Raw genomic sequence first — 22,359 nt, 5'->3', positions numbered from 1 at the left:
GGGGAGATTTTAGGGCACTTGAGATCTAGGGCACTTGGCCCAGGTGCCTGTCCCATTTCTCCTACTCCCCCTCGTTTTCATCCCTAACCTGAACAGGAAGCTGAGAGCCAAAAGCTGTTTTAATTTCAGCTGTAGCGCTATTAATATGGCACTTTATTAAGTTTTAATATTTTTTCAGGCATAAAGGTAACCTTAAGATCCGCAACCTGGGCTCAGTTTATCCAAATAACGGCTGTTAAGAAATTTGACCCGATGTTTTCGGAGATGAGAAGAGCCGCTGCCCCCGGGGAGCAGCCTCAGCTCACAGCCCGAGAAGAGACGTGTCCGCCGGGTCAGGCTGCTCCGTCAGCCCCGGGAGAGAAACTCTCTCCTGGGACGCAGCTCTGTTGAGAATTACGCTGGCTGAAATAAATCATTTAGGAAGATGTTGGTTTAATAGATGAAATCTAACAGTTGTAGCTACGCCTGTTAAGAAATTTGCTCCGAAATTTAGAGATTTCTGTCTGCCGGCTCCGGAGTTTAGGTCCGCGTTAAATAGACGCAGCCTATGGCGTAGCTTACGTAACCTACGGCGTCGCTTACGTAGGTTACGTAACCATATTCCGGCGCGATCTTAGCGAACAACGGACAAAAAAGGGATTATGTACATTCACTGAGTGAATATTATGAAAGTAAAATATTGGTTTGCGCCGAGAAATGTAATCAAAATGCATTTTTATGCAGAAACTAACTCAAAATATTGATTTTATTCCCAAAAAAATAAGAAATGTCCGCCATGTTTTTTTTTTTATTCAGTCCGCAAATGACGACGAAAAGCATTCTGGGAAATTTTCATACCCCCTCGCTCGCCAAGTCAGCATCTGCAAACCCTCGATTTGAAGGGGCTATTCTCAGCCCCTAGCCCTCGTTATTCCCCCTCCCCCTAGGTGAAAAGAGGAATTGGGACACCACTACCTTCACGGGAACGCGCAAAAGTTAGGGTTAGTGAAGAAAACGAGGGCGAGGGGGAGTATTGGGACGCAGCCTTACTTAATTTCATCACTTCATTGTTCAGTCGCCCAATTGGGCAACAGTAACCACTTACCCAGAAACAGAGTTGACTGGCCCTGGCAAGCCATAATGTCCAGCCCTGCATGTTCACCTCCAGCTCAGCTTCGGGTTTAGTTTGAAATGTTGTGGTTTAGGTAATACCCTGATTAAACAGTGCTACATTCGCCAGATTGTAGACAGAACCAATTGACAGTGCAATTGTTTCATAGACGTTTATCTTTTTTTTTTAATAATGGTTTTAGTCCGTGATGATACCATTCACTAAATAAGGTTTTACAAACACCAGCCGTAGCATATAGCGTCTTTTCTCCTTGCCACGTGTCAGTTTTGAGCTGACGGAGGCACATTCTGTCACAGATAGCAAGGTCTTTTGTATTGTTACTTAAAAAGAAACTTGAATAGAGCTTGGAGTGACATGTTATCTCTGCCAAGTCAGGCTGGATCTACTCTGTCTCTGTCTTGTGCTCGCTCACACTCAATATAGCCCTTATCTAAATAGAGTATGACCCCCCCCTTCACTCAGAATGAATAATAATATTTCACTTTATGGCTAGGATTGACCAGTTTAATTTTTTCTTTTATTGCAGCAAGTGAAAAATGCTCTGAAGTACACCGTTGGATTTGCCATTGTCTGCGTGGTGCTCCTTTTAATTGGGTGAGTTGGAGACATGGATTGCTTCTTCTGCTTCAGTACATGTCAGGTAAAGGGGGTGTGGATATGCTATTGTGTTGAGTTAATGAGAGGAGAACGCCTTCAAACAGCTACAGTGCTATTTGTCTGGTATGATAAACCATTCAAGAGAAATAAGCTACACACCTTAGTGTAAAAATAGACCTATTCTTCCTAATATGGGTCTCAGTACAATTGAGTGGATTCTTTTTAAATGAGCTCTTTTATAAACCTCATTTAGACGTAAATCTTTTTTTTTTTTTTTTTTTAATCGTGACGTTCTACTAGTCAAAAGTTTGGACACACTTTTCCATTGGGAAAAATTATGACCGGTAGTGAATATTGAATAAAAAAATCTTTATGTATTGATGTACTTAGTCAGCTTCTATTTATCTGCATATTTTTAGTTGTTTTGAATAGCATATAAAAGGTCACCTTTGTGGCTATAACACGAACATAGCTGGAATCCAATGTGCTCTCTGAATGTGCTCACTCAGCCATCAAATGGTGCCCTGAAAGAGGATGTATCCGGTTTGGGAAAAAAAAGATACATATGATTGTACTTTTGTACATCAAGATGTTCAGAGCCAGGGCAGGTTTTTTTTATAGACATAAGCAATTTATCTGCTCTTTTACTTCATGTACTGGAGCTTTGTTCGGCTCCTTTTGGAACTTTGATTTTTAACAATGGTAGATTTGATCCCAGACTGCTTCTCTGATACCAGGAGATCTGATGGCTTTGTTTGGTGATGGTCAGTTGATATTGGCTTGAAATAATGGGAACACAACCCTCTGTCAACCCACTTACTTTCAATATCATTTTTATTTGAGATAGAGAAATATTTCTGCATTCCTTGTTTTTACATCCCCCCGTCTCCTCTTTTAACTTTACCTTATGAATTTTTGCCTCATTATGCAAATGAAGAGGGCTGCCGTTCTTGGTCCAGCCCCTCAATAGACAGGATCGGGTAAAAAACGATGAGGAATGTAAAAGCAAGGAATGCAGAAATATTTCTCTATGGTAAATGGTAAATGCTATACACTGTAGACGTTCGCCCACACACGCACACATTCACACACCGGTTGTCGGCGGACCTGCCACACAACGGCGCTGGCCTGACAACCGGGAGCAACCGGGGGATTCAGTGTCTGGCCCAAGGACACTTTGGTGGACACAGGAGGAACTAGGGTTCGAACCACTGACCTTCAGGTTCATGGGCGAACGCTCTACCAACTGAGCCACCTTCCCCTATCGCAAATAAAAATGATACTAAAAAGCAAGGGAAAGGAAAAACAAAATATATACATTTCTTTGTGAAAATGCACGTATGAGGAAAAGGAAAAAAAGATATACCGGTATATATTTCTGCATTTATTTTTTATTATTTCAGTTTTGGTCCTCCATAATTCCCACTCCTGAAGAGTTATCTTAATAGTTGATTTATCTTACTAATAGCTAAGGACTTTCTAAGCAGCTGAAGTCTACAGGAGCCAGTGGATTTTTCCATTATGATTTAAGAAAATTAAAATAATTGAACCTGAGAATTCAGGATAGGGCCTGAATAAGATACAAATGGGTTTTTGGATAAATGCTCCCAACATTCATAATGTAATGTAAAACTTAATCGTTATCAGTACAGCGGAGCTAAATTTGATGTCTGGATCACCAACGAAAACTTTCAGAGACAATTTCTTGGTATTGCTCAGCATAAATCAGAAATCCATTCCTGGGTGTCGAAAACATTCAGAAACAATTGCAGGCTCTTGTGTCATGTTGCAATTTTTGCAGTGTCCTTTGACACAATACTTTTTCCTCCCCTTCCATGATGAGCAGTCATGCTTAGAGGAAAAACGAAGTACAGGGTTTCATGAAAAGAGCACTTCTTTACATATTTAACAGAGGGCTGGATCCATCAGGCTGTGTGGTGCAAGCAAATACATGAAACCGTTTCACTGCTAGAGGAGGGAAAGTAAAATCTCAGAATGACTTCGACAATGGGGCAGTGATCCAAAGCACACCACAAAATCCACAATGGATTACTTCAGCAGTTGTAAGGTGAAGGTTTTGCCATGCCCCTCCAGTCCACCTACTTCTAGCAAATCTGTGGATTGACTTCAAAAGAGCAATGCATGTAAGTGGGGCAATCTCACATAACTGCAACGAGGACAAAAAAGGTGAAAAGCTCAAAAAACCCACAAAAACTGATTTTTTTTTTTTTGGTTTTCCTTCCTTTTTTTTTGAAAATTCATTGCTGTTAACTTTAAAATCTGAAAATGATAAATAAAAAATAAATATCAATTCCTCATCTTTCATTTTATGGCCTTTTAATAATACGGCTTATGTTTTCTGCTTCAACTATACACAACCTTAAAGTCATGTTCATGTGATTGGAAGATGCTTAAATGTATTACAAAAAAATATATTTAGCAACACTGGCAATCTGCAGAACCCATGTAGAGTCTTAGAAAGACAAGGGTTGATCTGTGAAAGGCAACCGGTCTTTCAGTGTGAGCTGCCAAACATCTCAGAGATTTAACTAAACCTAACATCAAGTCATTAAAAACATTGTCAAGCAAAATGCTTATGTCATTTATTATTATTGCATATCCAATATTTTTGACAGTGATGGAAAGCCAGTACATAACATTTCCCCCCCCCCCCCCATTTTCATAAAAGCTTGTATTATTCCGTAGCCTCAGTAAGAACCACTTCCCATCTTAAATATAGTGTTACACACATCCATTACATATTACAGCAGAGTTAGGAGACAATATGAGCCAGCAGTTTGTATAATCATAGATCACCTTTCACTGAAAAGAGAGATTTTTATCCAGTTTATGATACTGTCTTGAGAAACGCTGAGTTTTTAGAGGATCGATATCAATAACTGCTGGAGTGGGACTTTGAAAAAGAGAGCACAAACTTTCACTGTTAGGCCAGAGGCAACAGAATATCTGTCATTTTTCAGAAGTATTGGCAGGGAAGCTTTTAACATGTTTGTGGTGAAATGATTAAATAAACAGAGAGAGAGAGATGTTGGTTCATTAGCATCCTTTTTTCCTTTTGACTCTGTGTAACTCAAAGAAATAAATTGGTTGCTTAAACTTTCACTGCTAATTTTATAGTCTAACAGAAGTCAACCCGTAGTACACTTGCAGTAACCAGAAAGTTTACCAAACCTTTTCTAAATTGTTGCTTTGCTTTCAGAGCATTTGTCCCACTCGAGGCCCCACCTGCTCTGAATTCCACTCAGTGGGAGAAAGTGCAATACCTTTTTGAGGAGCTTGGCAGTAGCCGTAAGTATTATTATTATTATTATACAACTCATATTATTTTCTTTTTGCTTCTGTTCTCGTAATTGCTTTTTAAATGTACTTGTCAGATTTTATTTTCTTTATTGTATTATTCTTGTATAGTATTGAAAAATATTCAATTTGTATTTTTCCAGGACTCAATAAGTATGTGAGCAAAAAATAAACGTAATTATTCTTGTTTAGTTTGTTTTCTTTTGCTTTAGAGATTGATCAAGAACGTGCTGTGCTTTTCATGTGAGCCATAAGTTGCTCGAAATTGAATTGTAGGTATTTATTTTAGAGTGAGTACATTGTGAAAAAGTATTTTATCTGCCCATATAAAGTTTGCTAAATATCCCGTTGGTTTAGATTAATACCAAAACCAAGAGAGGGAAAAAACAATTAACATGATTTTTTTTTTTTGCTTTAACATTGCTTCACCAAACAAATTTACTTGTCCCACATTCAGCGAAGTGGTTCAGTTCTCTCTCTCTCTCGCTCGCTCTCTCTCTCACACACATACAGTACAAGCACTTCAAGATACTGAATCATCTCTGTCTTCTTCATGCATATATAGAATTTATACATTATAATGCATGTGAGGAAGGCTTGATGGCTTAAGGTGTTGCCAGTTGAGTGTTTTCATTGCTACATTAAGCATCCTTTCAAACCCTTTCAGCAACATTCCTATAAAAAAAGCATCTGCTGAAAAATTTAGAAGCCTCTCACTGCTGCAGTCACGGGGAAGGAAGCACTTTCACTACGTTGAAACCCTTATCAGAAGAATCAGAATAGAAAATTTGGTTGGTTGCCATGTAAGTTACCAGGTTTTTGCTTTCCAATGAGTAGACGGACACTACAAATGTAGGGACAACAGATAGATCCTCAGTTTTTGGCAGAGGAGCAAATAAAATCCCACTTGAAAACAATGTTCCAGTTCAAATGTAATCAGTGTTTTTCCTACCATGTTAATGTCATGCTTTATTAACTAATTAGTTAATTTTATAAAGTGACGTGAAAGGATGCAGCTCCAGTAGTGTTCATTCAACCGTTTCTTCAGGCGTTCTAAAATCGGACCAAAATCTTGCGCCTGATTTCATCTTCTGCTCAAAGACTAATGGCGCATTCATACGGGATTAAAATGATCTGGGGACCTGCGGTAATTTGTAATAATCACGTCTGTGATTTTAATTCTGTCCGAATGGGCCGTGTTTGTGATTTGTAAAGAAAAACTTCCACAGCAAATTACCTACCCTATTTCACTAAAGATTAATGTTACGAGATCATTTTAATCCTGTCCGAATGCACGTCACTAAATCGGTGAGATGTGGGCTGGAATCTTTAAAATAAATTCCCCTCCTCATCTTTTATACCTCTTTCCCAGAGGTACATAGTTGTGGTACATACTATAGTGGAATGTTATATTACAACTTCAGCCTATATCCTCCTTATTGTATAATGATCTGATATTTTTAGAAGATAAACATACGGAAATTAATCAACATCAAGCTTCATACAATCTTTTAAAAAGAGAAATCCAGATCATGAGATGATGAGACATGTGGCTGCTATAGCAACTGTTATTAACCTGTGTTAAACAACCAAAGAAATACATCATATAAAGTAAAAGATTGAAAAAAAAAACATATATTTTCATCATCTGTGCATTTGTGATGAACAGTTGGTACTGATCACTCTTTTAACATGAGTTTAGTTGCACACCAGCTTTGTTTTACCACATATTTGCGCAGGAGCTTGACTCAAAGGGACGTAAACACACCACAGAAAACTGAACCTTCTGTTTTCAGTCCGTGGGATATACACCTCTGACTTCCAGCTTGACTCCAGCTTCTGTCCCGTGTGCCTAGAAGTTCTCGGATGACTCTGCTGTGGTTCTGTGTATAAGGATGGACAGGAGAGGGAGTACAGGGCATTGCTGTACAGATTTGTGGACTTGGCTGGAATAAAGTCATAATGATGAAAGATGTATGGGATAATGCCTAATGATGAGTATTCTACAATTAATTAAAATAGTTTAGTCTTTATATTTTCATTGAATAACCCTCAAGTCACAAAACAAAAATTGTTCAAGTATCTCCCATATTGCACATTCATGGGCAACATGGAGATGAGAATGTTTAAAGGACTCCAGTCTTCCCATTCATTCGTGATAATAGAGGCCCTGAAGGATGTTATCCCTAGAAAACAATTCAAAACTATAATTTTGTTTTGCAATGAAAATGTTCACCTTTTCACAAGACTAAACAATTTTTTTCTGGTAACACCTTAGGGTTTGACTTATGGCAGATGGGTAATTGCCATTCCAAAATATTCAATTGCCGTGGAGGCATTTTGCACTGCTCTCGTAAATCAGATCGATTTTAGATACAACTTGGCAACGCACTGTAGCTCAGTAACGAGCTAAAGTGAATCTGTTCAATGAGGATTCAAAGCCAACAATCTTGGCTATGGTTAAAAAACACAACTAAAAGGCTTGCTCCCTTCAGCCATCTCATTCCCCCAAAATATATTTCTAGATTTTTATGAACAACCAATAGGTCAAGGGTGCTCTGGCTACAGCCTGAATTTGCATAGTATTTGTGATGCAAGATAAATCCTTATGTAACAAAAAATAAGTTCAAATGAGCAGTGCACATTTTTTGGTTTATGTATTTCAGTCGCCATTTTTCGGGATTCAGATTATTAGGTACTGAAGAAACACTTTGCAGACGTAGTTACGGCAAGTTATGGTTATAGCTTGACAAGACCATTTAATTGCAGTGGTGTCCCTGTCCCACTACACGATTACAAGAGGGGAATAGATTTATTAACCCAAGTATGCCTGACTCCTCTGTATTTTGTCGTGACATGCCTCCTCTGAGCTTGTTACTATTGGGCGGCTGTGCTTGATTCATTATATCGCAGACAAAAACAAAGATTCAGCAGGTGTATAAACATGTATTCAATTCTAATCCAGTTCAACGTTACAACATATTGTGAGCTGAGGTTTTTGATTGCTTAACTATTGTTATGCTTAAGCACTTGCCACTGTTTTCATTGTCATCAGTGAATAGACAGTTTTCTTTTCAGTTTTTATACAAGACACAATAGATGCCTTACATCTGAAGAAAATAATATAAATATCCAGCATGTTGGCTGTTCAGCTGTTGATTATGTCAGCTCTGTGAAACCTGCACTTCAGTTGAAAGTCAAGGGGGGGTGCTATCAACATGTGTGAAGAGGAGATTTTATCTCTACATTTCTTTATACAAAATAATTTGTATGCAGAGCTGCATTAAAGGGGGCATATTGATGGACAATGAATTTGTTTAAGGCTTGAGCATTAAAATTCAGTATCTGGGGCAACTACCAGGGGCCTCATTTATAAAAGAGTGTGTAGGATCCGTACTAAAAGTGCACGTCCGCCCAAAAGCCGAAAATGGCGTGCGCACAAAAAAATCCGGATTTATAAAACCGTGTGCACGCACATCTGCATGCAATGTTCGCTTTATAAATCACAGTCCATCTGGAAGGTTGCCCACATTCGCTTCATATCCCGCCCTCTACACGCCCACTTTCTACCATAAATGGTCAATGCAAACTACATGATGACTCTATTTGCATATAAATGGGCCTGCTGAGCATGCGCAGCGCCTGCCTGCAGCCTGTTTCTGCTGCGCTTCAGGATGAATGAGACGTGTCGAGCCACCGTGCCACTAAATTTCACGGAGATCGAGATGTTGCGGATGAGGTGGAGGCCAGGAAAACGAGATTATTTGGTGGTCACAGTAAAAGTATAAATAGTATATAAATAGTATAAAATAAAGCGAGTGAGTGGCAGCACGTCGTTGCTGCGCTAAACGCCGCGAGTGCCACGGACAGATCTGTTGCAGAAAAAAAAAGAAGTAATGTGATTTGAAGGTGGAGCATAAGAGGTACGGAGCCCCTAAAGGGACACAGATTTTTTTTATACAGGACTGTCTCAGAAAAACAAAAATGTCATACGTTCTGGATTCATTACAAATCAACTGAAAGCAAGCCTTTTATCATTTTAATATTGCTGATCATGGCTTACAGCTTAAGAAAACTCAAATATCCTATCTCAAGAAATTAGTTGCATTAATTGCATTACAGAAAATAAAGAACTTTATCACAATATTCAAATTTTCTGAGACAGTCCTGTATATAATGAGTTTTACGTGCACGCGTGAAACCTTTAAGGATGATTTATGGTTCCGCGTTACACCAACGCAGATTTAACGCAGAACCATAATTAAGGCTTTACCCGTGCGCGTAAAGGTTTTACCCGCCCGTAAAACTCATTATATATATATATATATATATATATATATATATATATATATATATATATATATATATATATTAAAAAAAATCTGAGTCCCTTTAGGGGCTCCGTGGAGTGGCCCGACACTCATTTGTTCTGTCCTCAGTCACTCTCCAGTTGTCGTGGTGGGTGACGAGGAGGTTCCCGGCACGGCGTGTCCTGCACCGCGGCTGCACCAGAGCGAACCAAGCGCTGATGCTGTGCTTCAAACACAGAGGGACACGATCAGCGCTATTATATTATAAGTCTGATATGTGATGACATTAAAAGTATGACATGAATCTGGCTTCATTTCACCACCTCACCGCCTGCGTCGCCAGTGCCCCATATCTTCAAAATGTTCTTGCGCAAGGGTCAGGGTTGGCGTAAAGATACACACATTTTTCGGTTAGTTTTTTTTTAAAATCCCAACCTTTGCGTAGAAGGTGGCGCATCTTTCAAGCCCTGTTTTGTGTGCAAGCAAGCTTTATAAATGAGGCCCCAGATCATTAAAAAGTATTTTTAAACCATTCAGTCTGTGCTGAATGTGCTGTTCCAGTCAGAACAAATGTGAGAAATTGTTCAGATTTTGGTCATTTTTCTATATCAGGACTTCATTATAATAACCAAAGGCGTTCCACGACAGAACTTCCTGATTTGGACAGCCGAGGCCTGGCAGCGCAAAGATCAGTCATTTCATTGTTTTCGCAAGCAGCAGTTATGCCCACTTATACCCAAAGCTGGAAGACATCTGACGTATTCAGTTCCTGACTGTACAGACAAGCACAAAACTTTGCATTCTCTGCCGTCAACAGACAACCAAAGAGGACTGTGGGTGAGCTTCATTATCCAAGGAAAAGTTCCCACTACATTGGTCAAAATACTAGTTCATGTACCTTTGAATCAGCCTGCTGCACCACATCTAGCTGAACACCACCCAGACAGATGATCTGTGGCCTGTCAGTCAAGTAATTAGTGATCCAGGAAATCACGGAGGTGTCCATGCACATCAACGGCTGCGTCTCACTCTCACTCACTCAACAGTTGTTCCATTCTACTTCACATTCTTTACACCAGATGTTGATGAAACAATAGTGTCTTCAGTCAGAGAGTTCAAATTGATGTGTATATCAATGTCATAGAAGGAAATGTGGTGGTAAATTAAACTGAAATACCATTAAGTGTTAAATAAGATGTATTGTATTTCCAGAGGCATTCACTTTTCCATCTGTGCCTTACAAGATGCCTTACTCTAAAACTGCATCCACTAACATGTTGGAAATTGTAAAATGTGTTAAAAAATTACCTTTCCAGTTTTAATACTCTAGTGGGTGTTTGAAAAGACACCCTCCTTGGGCATCTTCACTTATTTAACGGAACAATGCCTTTGCTTATAGTCATGCTAATGCAGGAACGTAGCCAAATGTGGACTCCTTGCAGTCCATTGGCCTTTTGCCATCCGGGGATCAAGGAGGAAGTTGAACCATCTGCCTCTCTGCATAATAGCAGATCCCTACATGCTCTCCCTAACCTTCCTCCTTTGGCACAGGGGGAAATTGCTCTGCTGCTGAGGAAAAGTGAGGATCATCCCTTTTTCTAATTCCCTGTCTCTTCCCTCTCCAGATGGGAGGTTAATTGTGTAAAGAAAAGGCGCTTTTGGCCCATAACACTCCTGACTGCTTTGCGACAACTGTTCATTAAGGCCGCTGCATCTTTAATGGTTTTAACAATACACTTGTTAAAGCAGTGTTGGCTGAAAGCGCTTCAGATCATCGCCGTACCTCTGAATTGTGTTAGACCATATAGTATATGACCATGGGTGGCAGTCCGGTGTCAAGTATAACGTTGAACACTTGGGGAGATTCATACTATTTAACTTGTCCTGCTTATTTTCCTTCCCCAGTAGTGAGGAAAAAGAAAGAAAGAAAGAAACAATGAAAGACCCCATGTATCCAACTGGCATATAAACACTTGCATCTCCATGTTCCAAACTGAACTATTACATGATGAAAATTACAGGCCTCTCATCTTTTTAAGTGGGAGAACTTGCACAATTGGTGGCTGACTAAATACTTTTTTGCCCCACTGTACACTCACTACGCATATATACCAGAGTGTTGATAGCCCTCATTTTAAGGTATTCTGTCTTGACTTGGATTTGCACTCATGTATTAACTCCAATGGCACTCGGATATCAGATATGACTCCTCAGACTTTTGTTTTATTTTATATAAGATGGCTGAATGACTGACTGGGCATACGGTGACATCTGCAATAGGTTCAGTATTAATTTTGTGCAAGATAAACATTCCCACTTGGCATCAGTTCCATGTCTTTGTGTGTCATGTTAAGGAAAAATCTAAAGGTGCTAACATGTCAGGAGTAAATGTACCTAGGGTTTTCTGCATTGTTTTCATGGTTTTCTCATGTAATGGTAAAAAAAGAAGCAGATGTTAAAATCATTTTTTTTGCTCAGTTTAAAGCGGGCCAGAGTGGTATAGAAAAACTGGTTGCGAGTGGGAAGCTTGCTGACCATCGTTGCTGAGTTAAAACCCACTTTCACTGTCGTCTTTCAAAGGCTGCCTGCCTGCTGCTACTATTCAGAGCTGCAACTGCAGCTGTAACCTGCTGATGTTCAAAATGTGGATAACTATACGTTGGCAGAGGCAGCTTGTCATTAGGCACTAGCATGTGACAAGAGACCTTTCAATTAAACTGTTCATTTGTAAGTTAAGTTTTATATATTTCCACTGTGGGTTGCGTTTGGGAAAAAAAAACAAACAAACAATAAAAAAAACAGTTTAAGAGCTAATTTAATTATCAGGTAATCAGACGAAGTGCTGTCAAGGGCTGTTAAACATTTACATGAGTGTTGTGTTTTTCAAATGCAACAAGAACATCGGGAGCCTAATAAGACTTCCCATGTGTTTCTCTATATTTTTCCTCACTCCAAAGAAGCCAATAATTTAAATTAATTGACCTTTCATTTAGCAATTAACTTGATGAAACTTGAGCTGCTAGAGGATATTATTGCATCATTATGGACAAACAAAATAATTTTTATATGCTGGTAGGCGGTTTACTGAGCATTTGTCATTTTGTCTTAATAATTTAACTATAAGAAATTTAAAATTGAATAAGCTTTCTCTTGGAAATTAATTTCTCTAACAGCAATATATTTATATACTTGATATAATTCATACAGTTTTTTTTAGATCATTCTCTGTAGTGTTTTCATATTTAATTAATAGAAGATGGTGAACAGCTTGCATACAGTTCTAATCTAAAATATTTTGACAGATCTTTTGGCAAAAAATGTAGTGTGATAATCATAATTAACATATGTCTTCACTGGTGAAGAATTGGGTGAGAAGAAGAAACCTTCCAATTTTGATGCTTGGAAAGTGTATCATCAGATGACCTTTTTCTTGTTTGTCCTAGTCAGCATTTTGTCCCAGAATAATCATGTTTAAAGTTTCCCAAAGCAAGCCAAATACCAGCTTTAGTGGGGGGTTTCTGCATGTTTAGAGGAGATTTCTGCTACATGCTTGAAAGGGGAATTTGGTAAAGGAACATTAACATAAATTGTCTCAGTCATGTTCAACAGAAACATGAGGAAAGGAAACAAGAATGTGTCTCATTTGGTTGAATTTGAATATTTTATGTTATTTTTTTCATATATCAACCTTTTCCAATTTGCTTGTTAAATCAGGTTCCGAAATGCACCCTTAGTCGATAAATCTCAAAATAACTTGTATTCAAATGATCTGCCTCTCCATTTTCACATTGTTAACAGATGTCATGGATGACAATGTGAGAGGCATGTTAGAGCAAGCAAACAAGGTAAACCTTACTGCTCCATTCACAAAGTAGCGATTCAAGTTGCACACTGCGCTAAGTTCTGCAGTAAATTAGTTGTGACAGAGACACAGAGAAGTGTGGTTTATTAAAGAGAAAAACAAAAAACATTTTTTCAGCAAATTTTCTTATAAACCAAAGGTGGACCACAGGAAAAGTTGTACATTTAGCATTTCCTACAGAATTCCTTTGGAACTACTGATTTGTTATATTTACATCTACACCTTTATTTACAGTTATATGTATATTTTCAGTACGCATCAATAAGCTGTGAAACTTGATAAAAGTTTTTTCTCTTCACATTTTAATTCAATTTCTATTCAGGGCTTACGGTTCAATTATAAAACTATTACTGGGTCTCGAATTGGTGCATCTTACAACACTTTTTAGCTAAATTATTTCCCCTGACCGAGGGACTCTGGACCACTTATTGCTACCAGTACTTTTTATTTTTTCAAATTGTACATTTAGAACAAAAATCAAGAGATTAATTTACTTCCATTATCTTTTATTAAGGTAAACAAAAACAGTGGGTAACAATGAGTTATTTATGAGCTTATATGGACAAAATAAAAAAATATTTCATCATACCAAAATAAGCCAGCTCTTCATTTAAAATTCTTTGTTGGGCAGCTCAAGCATAGCATTTTAATACTTCAGTAAGCAATTAACATAAAAGATTGCCCATTCTCACAAATTAAAGGTTTAGTTCTTTATCAAAAGCTTAACTCTTGTGCTTCCCAACTTTAAGCAATTAACATAAAACACTGTGCTGAGTCACAACATATACCGTAGTTCTTGATAAACTGTTCAAACACAGGGCTTCTAAACTTTAGAAAACAATAACAAAAAGTTGCTCTCAGTCAAAAATAAATAAGATTTCTAACCTCAAAAATGTCAGAAAATGCAGTATCTTGGTATGCAAAAAAAGAAAGTAAAATTCCCTTGTTCTTCACCATAGAATATGGCCTTGAATAAACATAATGATAAACTATGATGATAGACTATGATTCGCTTCACCTTTTGTCAAGAAGGGTGGACGTTTTATAATGACTTGTTCTATAGTTCTTTGCTTGGCAGAACTACTTGCATCATCAACACCTGATGTGTGTTTTCCCTCTTCCTGTGGATGGAAGTGTATGATTTAGTTCTTATGTTTATGGGGTTGCCAACAAATTTTATGTTGGTGTGACACAGCTTGCATACAGCATGGCTCTTGCCCAGGCCACTTTCACCTTCAGCCTTATAGAAGCCAAAGTGCTTCCTTACACTAGCTTTTAACTTGGTTGGAACTGGTTGAATTCATAGACTGTAGAAATCGGAAATAAGTCTGATCTCGCGGTCAGCGACATGTTCTTTATTGTCTGGGTGATGGCAGGCTGTGCTTTTTGGTTGTTTTGAAAACCCTAATAACTGCAGAGTGCTGCAGATTCAGGTGATCATTCTGGGTTTTTAAATGAATGTGACTGAAAACATTTTGCAAAAGCACATTTTTTGTGATTTGTAACACATGAATAAACCATGAAATAAACAAAGGAAGCATGAAAAATAAATAATAACTTAACTTAAAGGAGCTTGAGGCTCCTTTTAAGAAATGAGACTCTCTAGCGCCACCCTTAACCACGACGGCCGTTGGGGGTACTGCAGCCAACAGTGAAGCCGGCACGGGAGAACGGGGAGAACGGGCATGCAGCGTCATGTGACGTCACATCCTCAGCCCAGCGCGGGAAATTCGGGACCGAATTGCAGCACATTTTGCAGCACACAGCTTGTTCAAGGCAAAGGAGAGATACACTAGAGGGCTCATTCTTTTGGGTTTGGAACGCTTCATCTGACATTATTACTAGAAAACTTAAAATGTATACAGATTTTTTTCATAAATCCTGCCACAATCCGGCCTCAAGCTCCTTTAAATCAACATAATTACATATATCTAAGTAACAATATTTGAGTTTCACAATCAGTTGGAATAGGTTTGTATTAAGCAAATAGATATTTTAAACAGAACTGAAGAAAGCCAGACTATATATATATATATATATATATATATATATATATATATATATATATATATATATATATATATATATATATATAAAATATGTGTGTGTGTGTGTAAAGTCCCCCATTTAATTTAGCTAAAACATTGTCCTTTGCCTCTGCCTTTTTACAGATTTTCTATAAAACCAGAAGTTAGGTCTCGCCCCAAAAATCCCAGTCTGATCTGAATCTGCAGCTTTAGTAACTTGCTCAGATAGTGCATGCCATTGTCACCAGCTCCAGTAAAAAGGCATTGTATTTGATGCGCCGGCCTTTTGACCAGCTTTAGTGTGAAACTAAAGCGTTCTGGTTTTATAAGGTGGTAGATCCTCTGCTGTGAAAGTACTAAGTTTTTGTGCTGACTCTATTCCCAGCCTGAATTGGAGGGCAAATTTAATAGCACTCAGATACATCCTGGTCAACAATGTCTAAAGTAGTTACTCAATAGTTTTGTGCATCAAAGTATTTGATTATGGTCAGACATATTTTGCACATCAGTGTTTGTCTATTGTTGTTTCATTTCAAAGCAAGATAGCTGGATATCATAACTTCTTTGAATTGTTGTCGATTTAAACATAATGCGACAGTCAGGCTGGAAAACTTTCTTGTTTTGCTGAAGCCAGAAAATCATCAGTTGACATTTGGTTTCAACCTTTCGATTATGTTCTATTGCAGAGTTGCTGAGTTGTCCTTGTATCCATTGTGTCTCCCTAAAATCAAGACATTTCTTGTTCTATACAGTAATGAATAATGACATGTGTCCCATCTGTTGAACATACTGCTGTTTTCCTTGTTTCCAAGTTTATTATTGCAGTGTGTATATATATATATATATATATATATATATATATATATATATATATATATATATATATATATATATATGTATAATAAGCATAAGAAGCTTGGAAGCGTGGAAGTAAAAGTTCCCTCCACGTCATGCAGCAGACCTCCCCCAGTACACGAGAGGTTCTTGATGAACATCTTTCTGCATAAGACTCATGTATGAACACAGGCCTGAGGAGCTATATGGGGAGTGAGATAAGAGCTTCTGCATTTCATTGGTTTTTGAATTGACACTGTACAGATGTGGAAGCACCAATGACAAGACAATATTCCCTAATGTTTAATCCCCGGAAAATCTGCTCAAGAAATGTAGGAAGACTGGCAGCAAACATCTATCCTTTGCTTTGTGAAGAACCGATTAACAAATTATTCCTTATGCTCAATATAAGACTATTGTCCCTTATACCGAGCTTTCCACTAACAAAGGCAGTAAGAAAAGCAATGAAACAGCTATTCACTGTTCAGCCAGACTTCAAAGTTTATTCCTAGCAATCAATTGGGAGAAGACTTCATTTATTTAAATTTTCCATCTTTTTGTCCTGCTGCATGTGAACTGCTTCCAAAAGAAAGTCATAAATTATTTTAACTGCCTTTTCCCTGAATACCGAGTTAATATTCTGAATGAAATGCAACTGTCAAGGAGAAAGACGAGTAGATGGCCACCTATGCCCATGCTGGCAGGTGGTCTGGGCATTATGAAGTTGCTGCAGAGAGAATGTGGTGTGTCTCTAAGAGGAGAAATGCGTAATGTGTGGGTTTTTTGGTTGTTTTTTTACTTGGAGCTCAATGACAGGTGGGATCTTGACAGGGGAGTGAGGCAATCAGTCTCCTCATCAATCCCTGTCTTCGAAGTCTATCTCTGGCAGCTGGTGTGACACCTACCGTTGCCCTTGCCTGATGGGTGGCCCCCTTTTTTTTCTTTTTTCTTTTTTTGCCTCAAAAGGTGATAGACACACACTCTACCCATTTGTTTAAAAATGTAATTGCTGCATAAGCGCCATTAAATAGTAATATGATGTGTATTTGTTCAGGAGTGGGGAAAAAAAGGTCTACTATTGCTTTCAAGAAATTCCCTGAAGAGCTACATTCCCAGCTGTAACTGAGGACTGCTCATATATCAGGGAGAATAATGGGATGCCTGGTGTTTTGTCTCTAATATGGTTCAACATAAACCATCCTTGCATTTTCACGGTTCTTCTAATGGAATTATATATTTTTTAAACTCTTAGGCCCGAGTTTCCAAAGCCCGTTTCTATATACACTGTTGTAAACTTTCAAAATCCAAGTTTAATTGTCTTTAAAATATTTCTCTTTTCTGTTAGTTGCTTTTTATCTTGTTTTTATTATTATTATTATTATTATTATTATTATTATTATTATTATTATTATTATTATTATTATTATTATTATTATTTTATTGTTTCTTATGTTGTTTGTGCTTTTCAACAAAGTTAATAGAGATTTGACCTTGGTGCTAGTATTTGCTGACATTATAGTTTTTGTAATGCTTTAAAGGGAACCTATTATGGCATCTAATCCCTATTATAAACAGGCCTTGAATGTCTTAAAACAAGCTTTTGATTGTTTTTACTAAATAAATTAGAAATTCAGCCTCTGAGCCATGTCTTTATCTTCCCATTCTCTAACCTCATTATCTATGCAGGATTCTGAGTGGTCGGGAGGCTATGATAATGAGACACTGTGCTGATTGGCTGCCTGAATGACGCGATACACCGCTACGAAAAAAATGGTGGAAGCTCCGGCCGGCAGAGTTACCGTGTCCTAACACTGTGTCATAACTGCATGCGATGCGAGTGAGCGTCAGCGACAAAATCAATTCCATTGCTTTATTTTCTATTGGACTGTCCTAACCGGCCGCAGCGACGCAGCGCTGCGTGACGCAGCACGCCGTTTTGAGCTGGCCGTTTCCTGCCGCTCGCGTTGAAAGCCGGTTGAAAGCGCTGTAGGAAACGGTCACGGATGAGGAACGTCTGATCCAGTTAGTTGAAATGAGAAGTTATCTCTATGATACCTCCTCATTTCACTACAAAAACCTAAAAAAAGTGGCAGCTGCTGGAGGAGATGGACAGAGAGCGTCCGGTGTCACACAGTGCTACGTGATAGTCGGACGCTCCCATGCAGTTACACGGTTTTATAGTTGTGGGCGTGGTTTGCATTTTGGTCACATAAGGAAAATGCGCAAATCCGAACGGCTCGTAGAAGCCACATCAGACTGGATGGATCATCCGGGCGGCTGTACAGACACTGCAGAATTTGGTTGCTTTCCTCCTTCTCTGAGTTGGCAGGCTGAGAGGAGACCACTTTATATATGTTAAAGCAAGAAAAAGGGGGACCACTTTGTACAAAAAGTAATCAAGGTTTTTCTCAAATGGTTGCAAAAACACTTGGTGTTTTTTGTTGTCGTTTCTTTTTAATGTTATAAGCATAAGCTGCAAAACTATTTGGTGAGAATGTAGTCCAGTGAGCATTCGTCTTGTGTGCAGCCATGTATTGATGCAGTGGGTGCATTAAGAGGGAATGGGGCGATATAACATCTGCGTGTATGCATGAAAGAGATAGCAATAGGGGAGCGACACAGCTCTGAAGTAAAATAGATTATACTCATTTGTGGGGAAAAAAGCAAAAACTGTGAGTTTACTGATATCTTTGGCTGGCCATCGATGTGTATGGGTTGCTTACATGTATTCACATTGTGTGGGAAATTCTGCTCAAGTTTTTTTTAGGTATAAACTGCATTTTGATGTGAATTATTTAATTATAACAGGTTTATACGTACAAAAAAAATATTAGAAGATTACTTGAACACTGCAAGGTTTGAATCCTGTAAATCTATCAGCTGTCAGTTTTCACCCTCAAAAACAGCCGAAAGAAATACCATAAAAATGTTCAATAAAAAGCTAAAAGCTGTTTCTTTGCTATTTATGCATGTGGGAAAGAGTTTATTGATGTGTTTTTTTAAGGTCCTGGACAAATCTAATGCTTTTCCTGACTTTTCACTTGCAGATGGTCTACCAGCTCTGTCTTTCTCCATCAGCTCCTTGACTTTGATTGGCATGTTGGCAGTGATCACTTACACGGTGAGTTGAGACCCAGACAAGTACTTGATGTTGTTTTATGTGTGATAAATGGAGAAAACTTACGTTAGCATGATAATCGGAGCATATCATGGGCTAAGATGGCTTCTTTATCTCCACTTCCTTGTAGCATAAAAGCCTCTCTGCATATAGAAGATATCCTCAGTACAAAATGTTTTGAAATATAAAGAAAGCAAAAATCCTCTTTTCTAAGTTTCATTAAAAGGGATTGTGTCCAAATGGCCTCATGTTTTGTTGGTTGGGATGTTTGGAGTGATGGACAGGCCATTCAGTAAACTTAATATTTTGTCATTTTACAGCTCTGACATTCAATGGCTCAAATTGCTCAGGCTGCTTTCTTCTCACCAGGGTACCTAAGCTTTTTCATGATGTATGAGTGCTCCTCAAAGGCTTATCAACCACTTATTTGCAGTCTTTTCATATCTATAGATCCAGCTCAGTGTCCATTCGTATATGCCTATATTTTGATTCCCTCAGCATTCTGCAGTTTTTCATTTTTTCCCCATATAAAAAAAAATGGACTTGTTAATGGTGTCCATTTTTCATGGTTGTTATCTTCGTAACTAGCCTGTGAATATTCCCTTGAGGAGGGGGTCCTGGTGTCAGAGTGGCATTACACAGAATAATGTCAACTGCAGAAAGATAAAAAAGAAACTACATGGGTATCAAATCCAGGAGTGAATGTTAAAGTGACACCCAGCCCCAATCTATCTAGTTTCTGTTGAGCTCAAAGAGTCCTATTTGACAAATTGCACAACAATTGAATGTGGAGCCCTTAATGAATAATACAAAACCCAGTCACGTAAGTTGTAGAAACCAATCTCCCTTTAGGACATATAATCCATCTCTGCTGGGGTTTTATCCACTGTTTTCACTTGCTTCTCCCAGTTCTCTAAAGAGGGGATAATTACTTATTACATTTGGAGGATGGAACTGTGCTCGGATTTGTACTGACCAATGTTGTTATGGACTCTGTGAATGCCCTTTGGAAATCCAAACTCCTGCTGTGTCTTTGCTTTTGATGTTTTTGTTTTGTTGAAGTCAATCAGAGAAATCAGTCCTTAAGGCAGCAACAGCAGCTGCCTCTCCCTTTTTTGTAGTCTCTGCGCATAATACTCTGTTTCCTCTCATCTACTGTATTTGCTTCCGCCTCTAAATGGGAAGACTGTTGTTGGTGACAACCTACCTGACTTTGCAGTGATCTCTATGATTTATTCCTTCTTCTAATATGTTGCTGTTGAGCTCGATTAACTTAATGGAATGCAAGTGACGGGCTCCCTAAGCAGTGTGCTCCGCGCCTCCTGTGCTAATTTATCACTACTCTTAGTGCAGATAGTCTGCTACCTTAAATGCAAACAACGCTGCAATGTAAACAGTATATATAACACTGCAACCTACTGCACTTAGAATTAATAATACAAAGTGAAGCCCCCCCCCCCCTTCTTTTTCTTGGTGCACACACATTTATTTCAAATAGAAGCATTCTCCGAAAGCAGATGCAGTCACCAACTTTAATTAAGTTTATGTCTGTTATTTTCATGTGAAACTATACCAATGTTCATAACTCATGCAAAATGTTTCTGATGGCAGTAATTTATAGATATTAGTGATACATTTGGCTTATTTTCCGACAAAGTTTGCATTTCAGTATATCAAACACCTCCTGTAAATGGATACTTCAGATATGATACATGACATTTTCTCATTTGTTGCAAAGACATACCATAGGTGTGTTTGTAATGTCAGCAAGAGAATCATTTAGCTGCATTTTAGTATCTGTGCTGTTGAGTAAGAAAAAGAGAAAGGATAACAGTGATCTTTGAACCTTTAAACAGTTTTTCTGTGAAAATCTATTCCTGGGTATTATGAACATGCAATTTCCTCCTGTGTTTGTTTGTTGGTACCCAGCAGCGATGAAATGAGAGGACCTCAGAGGTCATGCATCATGTAAAGGCTTTTATATTGATTTGGGACTTTTAGTGAAGTCTCCTGTGAACCTATTTTTCCTCTTGCTCTCAAATTGCGTACGGGGAAGTAAAATCTGTTGGTCTAATCACAGACTCTGAGATTGACCTGGAAATATTGCAGTTTTATTTTCACATACTTAATTTCAGACAAACATAAATAGTAATTTATCCTAGAATGTGCAGATTTAAAATATGTAGTGAAGAAGGAGAAGGAGAAGAAGGAGAAGGATTTTGTTGAATGGAACAAGGGGGACTAAATTAGCTGAAATGCAGTACATGACAAGGAATTAAAGATCGACACTTGAATGCAGATTATCAGGATATTAAGTATTCTTTCCATAATACTTTCATAATTCTTAACAAAAAGGTCTGTAGGTCAGATGCACTCCAATTAGTTCAAGAGGGCTTCCACTTCCTGCTTCCTTTTGGCTCCATCATCACAAGTGAACCAAGCAACAACGGCGAGGCTTGTGTAGGAGACCCGTGTACAACTAGTTCTCCCGCTTCCCACTCAGCAGGCAGAAGTCTCTCTCGGAACGGTTTCAGCCTGCAGACACAGATTCTCTCACACACACACACTCCTCTCTACCCTGATAAGCTATTTCTGGTTATTATTGACCACAGTTGCTTGTAAAGTAACTTTAATGAGCCTCAATATGTGTGAACTGAAAATGGTAAGTCGAGCAGAAGGGCTTTTTATTTTATTTTTATTTTATTTTCTTGTTTTTCATTAGAAATTTCCCTCAAGTAGTTGCACATTTGAGGGGAAGCAAAAGGTTCCTCTTGGGATCTGGGACAGGTTTTCCTTTTATGAGTGTGTTTGATATTCGGGACATGCTCTGGCCTTAAGAGCTCAGTGATTCATTGCAGGAGGCGACATTCGCCCGTAGCAGAGATCCACAGCAGAGACTAATAATAGTGTAGCCTGACTTAGTATCCCGTGCAGCTCTCTTAATTCTACCTAACACTCTGAAACTAGTACAAATTGTTTAAGAAAAAAAAAAAAAAAACAGACCCTGGTGTCTCAGCTCATAAGAAATAAAAGAAAGTGTGAAGCATATTTTGGCAAGGCTGAAAGTATCTTTGCACAGACTTTTTTTATACACCCATTAAAATGGCAAGTCATAAAGCAGAGGCAAAGCAGTGTCCTTTTGCATTTTCTTTTCTTTTTATTGATTAAGTTGTCTTGTTATT

General features: G+C 38.3%; 1 protein-coding gene across 1 annotated transcript in view; it reads left to right on the top strand.

Annotated features, from left to right (window-relative positions):
* The window catches only part of lmbrd1 (LMBR1 domain containing 1), a 71,546-nt gene that overhangs the window by 20,256 nt on the left and 28,931 nt on the right, over positions 1 to 22,359 (top strand). The window contains exons 5-7 of the mRNA XM_061744656.1: positions 1,638 to 1,705; positions 4,929 to 5,017; positions 19,107 to 19,180. Of these exons, the coding sequence (XP_061600640.1) occupies positions 1,638 to 1,705; positions 4,929 to 5,017; positions 19,107 to 19,180 (231 nt within the window). The remainder of the gene's footprint in view (positions 1 to 1,637; positions 1,706 to 4,928; positions 5,018 to 19,106; positions 19,181 to 22,359) is intronic.

Source organism: Cololabis saira, chromosome 17 (assembly GCF_033807715.1).
Source record: "Cololabis saira isolate AMF1-May2022 chromosome 17, fColSai1.1, whole genome shotgun sequence".
NCBI lineage: Eukaryota > Metazoa > Chordata > Actinopteri > Beloniformes > Belonidae > Cololabis > Cololabis saira.
The sequence above is the reverse complement of the archived record's forward strand: the minus strand, read 5'-3'. Positions and strand labels throughout refer to the sequence as shown.